General features: G+C 53.9%; 1 protein-coding gene and 1 pseudogene across 1 annotated transcript; both read right to left on the bottom strand.

The window, feature by feature from the left end:
* Positions 1–703: 703 nt before the first annotated feature.
* Positions 704–1,636, bottom strand: LOC117834622 (probable CCR4-associated factor 1 homolog 9). The gene has a single exon (XM_034714160.1). The coding sequence runs from the start codon at positions 1,634–1,636 to the stop codon at positions 704–706; it is 933 nt and encodes a 310-aa protein (XP_034570051.1).
* A 1,934-nt stretch (positions 1,637–3,570) lies between these two features.
* LOC140220306 (uncharacterized) lies at positions 3,571–5,203 on the bottom strand (annotated as a pseudogene).
* Positions 5,204–6,285: the final 1,082 nt, after the last annotated feature.

The raw sequence follows: 6,285 nt of genomic DNA, 5'->3' as shown, positions 1-6,285 counted from the left end.
ACAGTGAGCGCAGAACCTAAGAAAGAAGCTGAATTTCGTTCCTGCATTTTCCCTGGAAACAGTGACTGCAATCTTCAGTAATCAGAAACATGGTTTTGGGTAAAAGCTCTCACCGCACGCGGTTCATGATAGGCTTAGAATCTCAGAAAAACGTAATTGCAGAAACTGAAGTACCTGGATTCCGTTCTGCAATTGAAGCCTAAGCAACGCGGCCATCGCCTCCCCGCGCTGAGGATCTTCGTAGGCAACGCGGCCGGCGAGAGGCCGTGTGGGGCGGACATCCGCACAAGAACAGGCACTCGTCGAAGCAGCGCGGCGGCGGCGGCCGCCGTCGTCCACGAGCAAAAATGGAGGGCGTCCTCCGCCGTTGACCGCGCGGCCCATGAGCGTTTTGCACAAGAGGCCAAGTGAATACTCCTCCTGGGCCACTTTACAATGTTGAATCATATCATCAAATTCATGTCCAATAATACTTCGAAAAAAAAAGATAGAACACCATTCATAGCTAACATTTTTTTACCAAAAACATGAGCATAGCTAAAATGAGTTCTATTTAAGATCGAATCCACCTGCACATACCAATAGTCAAAAATCAAAATGTCACACTACAAATTTAGACCCTGCATCATTGCTTTATGTCAAAACAAATACCCAACAAATAAACTTCATGCATCCAAAGTATAAAAAAAAACAACTAGTGCCATCAGATGTGCAGGCCATCGATGAGGCTTTCATAGAGAGCGCCGCCGTCACGGTACATGATGCGCCTCCTCATCGCCGTGAAGACGCGGCTGGCGATGTAGCTCTTCCTGCCAGCCAGCCACGCCGGCCGCTCCGGCAAGTCGTGCTGCTGCACGCGGAGGCTCTCGGCCACCCGCCTCAGCCCGCCGCGCAGGTCCGCCCGCTCGCAGTGCTCCGCCATGTACTTGGCGTCGAACACCCGCCCGACGAGGAGGTCCCTCGCCAGCGCCGCGAACTCGTGCCATGTCCCCGGCAGCGGCCGCCCGCCGGAGAGCATCTTCACCACGTACGCGAAGTCGTGCGCGCCGCCGAACGCCGCCCACGTCAGCTCGAGCCCGGCCCGCGGCAGGACGGCGGCGAGCTTGGCCGCGAACGCCGCGGAGCTCACCCCCCGCGCGATGGCCTGGTCGAAGTCGAGGCCCTGCGACCGCAGGAACGCGACGGACTCCGGCGCGTGGCGGTCGCGGCGGGCGTCGAAGTCCGAGAAGGTCACCTCCCACACGACCTCGTGCGGGCGGCCGCTCCCGTCGACGAGGGTGGGGAGGTTGCCGTATTCGTCGCAGAGCGTGATGCCGAGCTGAACGACGGGGAGCTCGTCCACGTTGGCCTTGAGGAGCTCGTAGCGATCTGGCGGGGAGAGCTCGCGCCCGGCCCTCCACGGCGGCGGCGGGCGGTGGACGGTGCCCGGGTACTCCGTGTCGATGGCGACGTAGGGGTACCTCGCGAGAAGGAAGCCGATGCCGTCCAGCTCCGCCTCGTAGTTCGCCGCCGTCACCGGCCGGACCTGGAGGCCGGGCACTTGTGGTGGTGGCGCCATGGCGTGGCGGTTGACGACTCGGTACGTGTGAGGCGGCTGCAGCGGCGGCGGAAGCGGGAAGGCGCTCATGATCACCATGGATGGTGGATCGGGTCTGGATCGACGGGGGAGTTGCTCTGCGCTGCGACGCCGCGAAGGATGGCTGGATGAATCGGTGGAGGAGCCATGGCGTTTATAGGGATTTGCTCCGAGCTCGAGTTGATGGTGCTCGACACCAAGTCCGACTCAGAGTCGGAGGAGTCAGCGTGGAAAGGCAGCCGGGGCGATTCGAGACTTCGAGTCCGATCGACCGGTCGGTGCGAATCACACGACGGTTGGATTCCGAACAAGTTTTAAACGACTCCGAAATCACCACTCATTCGAATGCTAGCGGAGTTACTTAAGAACAGTGAGCTTGCAACTTTGGATGGAAGAGCCAAACTGCTTCGGAGTTCAGCTTGCCAAGTTCTTCGCGGAGAATGCCGTCGTCCTTGAGGAAATTTCTATTGACGACGGGAACCATAAGATGCGCGAGCACATGAACCACATGCTTGGAAGGTGGATCCGTAGTTCATGCAAAAGGAAGAACTCGCCAAGTACAACAGCCTTTAGAGAGTCCTACTCTAGGAAACGTCAAAAGTGAGAATTGGCCATTTTTGGCTGTCAATGAAGAATGAAAACTTCAACAAGTTCGAAGCTTTTCCAGAGCATGTATAACTCATACATGTTGCAGTCTTGCAGAAAACCATGAACTAGATATCCAAATCGCATTGATTGATTTTTTTTTTCCTCCTGTATAAGTAACTCCTATAATCAAGCTAATATTGTCTTGTACTTCCTCATATCGCAAATACAAGTCATTCTATCCAAGTAAGAAGGGAGAAGGAACAAAAACTCTACATTTATGGAATCAGTTATTAAGTATAAAATTACTAATGCCTTGTGATTAAATTTAGCTTATTGGCTCATCTAGCTCGTAGATTAAATTTCTAAGTAGGAAAATTGACGCTGGTATGGTGATCAAGATTCAGTGCACATTTCCTATTTTAGGTTATGGCGACCTTCAACGCTTTGATCCGATATCGCTATCTTAGTCTTATATATTCAGTTTCCCATCCTTTGCTTTTGTTTCAAGCTGTCAATGAGCGCGGAGCTTCTCAAGTTTCTTAATTAGTTTTAGTTATTTGTATCACTAGAAGAGTATTGGTGCTTATCTCTGTTGTTAATGATGTCCTGATTTTTGGCAAGTAGATGAGATGAATCAATACTGAACACAATGTTCTAATTGTTTGAACAGACTGTTGCTTCAATGTGTATCATCAGGATACAGTGTGATTTGTATCATCGGTGCATTACAGTTTGCTTTGTTTTTTCTACTTTTTTCCTATCGAACGAAAGAGGATTATATTTACAGTCCCACGCCCACTGCCCTGCAAGAACCATTTTCTTGCTTGATTTTTTATCAGTGAGTAGGATTTCCCTAGGTAGCAAACAAGTCCAGTTCCTTTGGTGACTTTAGGTTGCAATGCTCTGTGATTTGGCTGTGTCTTTTTCCAGTGAAAAGACATCACCAGCGTTTCATATCAGGAATTATCTCTGATAATAGAATTATCATTGGCAGTTCTTAGTTAGGACTTATAGTAATAATATTGGAGGTTCTAGCCAAGAACCTGCAGGAAGTGGTTTTGGAACCGACAGTGCTCATGCCGATTTCTACGTCGCGTGAGTATTGTCGGTTCAAGAAACACCACTTAAAATCCTTTCGGAACAACCATTGATTTGCCTTTTTTGCAGAATTTCTAAAAAAATGTAGAACGACTTGATACGAATTTTATTCAATAGTTAAATTTATTCAAAATTTTTTGCGTCCTCAAATCCTAAACTTTTAAGCACAGTACTGGTACAATTGAGTCGTACTGGATGCTTTGATGGCGAAAGCTATGTTTATGAATCACAAAAGGCATCTCGTGCCAAAACATATTCAAATTTGATAACGTGAGACATCCATATCGTCTCAAAATTGAAAACAAAAATCAACCAAAATCGAATTTTGCAGCAAACTCGCCGCACACCTCGTCGACGACCGGGGCGTTGCGGAGCAAGAACTTGGCGAGCGTCCTCTGAAGTTCCCCTCGTAGTGCACGAAGCTGATCTCCTTCGTCCTCTCCCTCAGGCAGGGGATCTCGACCTCCGGCACGGCGAGCGGCGCGTGCCGGTCGTACTTGAGCTTGTGCCCATCCAAGAGCTCCTCCTCGTCGATGTAGTAGTAATCACTGTCCTCTAGGTCCTCGGGCTCCGGCAGGAAGAACAGCGTCAGCGTCTCCAGGCTCGGCGTCCGCTTCAGGACCCTGGTCACCGTTGCGACGGCGGTGGTGTCATCCTCCGGCAGCATCCCCGTCAGCTCGAGGTGGTGGAGCTTCGGGAACGCCAGCGCACCGCCGGCGCCGCCGAGGCGCGCGGACGTGAGTTGCAGGCGCTTCACGCAGACGAACAGCCGGAGGAAGTCCCCGAGCCTGGCGAGCTTCGGCGGGTCCGTGGCCTCGGCGCCGCAGAAGTCGAGCGCGCACGACGAGATCTTGCGCGCGCCGCCGCGCAGGGCGAGGAACGAGGGCGCGGGGACGGCGCCACGGTACTCGAAGGCCCGGAGCTCCGACGAGTCGGCGGCGACGGCGGCCAGGTCGTGGCAGCACCGCAGGGCCAGCCTGCGGAGGCGCGTGCCAATGATGGCGAGCTTGGTCAGCTTCTCGAAAGACTCTAGGGTCAGGTCGGCGAGGCGCGGGCAGGCGGAGACCAGCCGCTGCACGACGCTCTTCCGGCCAGTGACACGGATCAGGTGCAGTGTGTCCAGCGACGGCAGGGAGATGGCCGCCAGCAGGTCGAGCCGGCAGGGCCCGATGCGGAGGGTGCGCAGCGCGGCGCAGGAGAAGAGGCTCCACGGCGTGACGTACTCGTTCTAGTACGGCGGAGGGGGCTCCTCCTCGTCGCTGTCGTCGGCCGGCTCGCTCTCCGGTGACGCGGGGTCGTCATCGTCTTCGCCGTCGGCGTCACTGTCCGACTCCTTGTCTCCGCCGTAGCTTCCGAATTTATTGTAGTAGTCGTATTCCCCTCCATCTGACGCGGGCTCTTCCTCGCCGCCGTCCTCCTTGTCGGCGTGGGCGGGGGAGACGCTGCGGCGAAGCGAGTAGCCGCGGCGGCAGACGACCTCGCCGCGGAGGTGCAGGTCGACGTGGAGCTCATCGCCAGCCTGCCGCATGGCGCAGCAGAGCCACATGTCCACCAGCCCGGCGTTGAGGCCGCTGAACGCCTGGAACCCGACGCGGAGCGGCACGGCCGCGGCGGCGCCACCGCCGGAGCGGAGGCGGCAGAAGAGGGCGGCGCTGACCGTGTTCACGACGGGCGGGGTCGGGACGCCGGGGTTGCGGTTGATGGGCCCGCCGTACCCGGGGCTGTAGTCGCCGTCGTAGTCCGGGATGGGCGGCTCCGGCTCCTCGATGGCGTGTGCACGTGCGCGAACACGTCGCGCCACCGCCGCGAGAGCGCGGCGGCCCGCACCGCCTCGTCGGCCGGCAGGAACGAGAGCACGTGGCCCAGCACGGCGTCGCCGAGCCCGCTCAGCCTGTCGCCGCCGCCGCCGCCGGCGAGGACGGCGCCGGAGTCGGAGCCCATCGCGCCGCGAAGACTAGACCTAGCGAGCGTAGCAACGTGGGTCGAGTTCGAGACGTCGTGACGTGGGTCGAGGCTTGCTTTTGCTTTATGGACCCGGCCCGGAGGGAGAATCTGGTACGGAGCCGTCCCAGGCCCAGGTATTACGGCCCACAATAAATTCTGACGAATCGAGGCCCAGTTACGGCCATCTCAATCAGAGATGTGGCTGACATAAAACTGAGAAGGAAAAGGTGGTCACCATCAATTCGAAAAAGTTTGTGACGGGTATACATAAGAATAATAGTTTATGGATCTATCAAGTATTGTGACATTCATCCTTTGTGTTTTATTTGGTGCAAATCAACCTCTTAACTAACTAAATCGGTGCATTTATCATCCCATTTTAGTTTAATAGCCTTTTTTATTGTTTTTTTCCTTTTTTCGAAAGCATTTTTCTTTTTTTCATGCCTATCCACCACATGACTAGGTTACTACGATTCCTTTTACAGTTAAGATACCAACGAAAAATTGAACCAAATCGAAGCTATGGTTCTCGAGTAACGTTAAGGGTTGGACCGACTTGGAGTCCAACGGGGCTCACCGCATGCAGCTCCCGCATGTGGTGAACGGCGTTGCCCTCGAGCTAGGATGACTCGAGGAATAATGTTCGATTCAGCTTATTTAGTCGGCTTATCAGGCACCAAATAGTATTTTTCTCTCACAATAAATTAGCCGTTTCAGCTTTTCAGTCGGCTTATAAGCTGAAGCGAACAGCCCAGATAGGAAGGAGCGGCTCCAGTGCAATGAACACTCTTGAGAATTTTCTGATGTTACCTTATGTTCTGTTTACTTGCAAAGAAAAGCTTTCTTAAAAGCAAACATCCAAGTACCTAACCAAACAAGATCTCGTTAATACATGCCATCTTAAACCATTCGAACGCGAGCAACTTACATTAATCTAACTTTGGTTGGAACTAAAGCAACTAACTAATCACTAACGAGATTCCAGTGGATAAACGTCCCCAAGAAACGTGTCTGCACAAAAATGAAGGAAACATCGTCGTCACAGCGAAAAAAACAGAGGGTAGGTCGGGGTCAGCCGT

The sequence above is a fragment of the Setaria viridis genome, chromosome 8 (assembly GCF_005286985.2).
Source record: "Setaria viridis chromosome 8, Setaria_viridis_v4.0, whole genome shotgun sequence".
Classification (NCBI taxonomy): Eukaryota; Viridiplantae; Streptophyta; class Magnoliopsida; order Poales; family Poaceae; genus Setaria; species Setaria viridis.
This window is presented reverse-complemented; position numbering and strand designations above follow the sequence as displayed.

Excerpts from the sequence above, each read along its gene's own strand:
- LOC117834622 (XM_034714160.1), bottom strand. The coding sequence starts at position 1,636 with ATGGTGATCATGAGCGCCTTCCCGCTTCCGCCGCCGCTGCAGCCGCCT.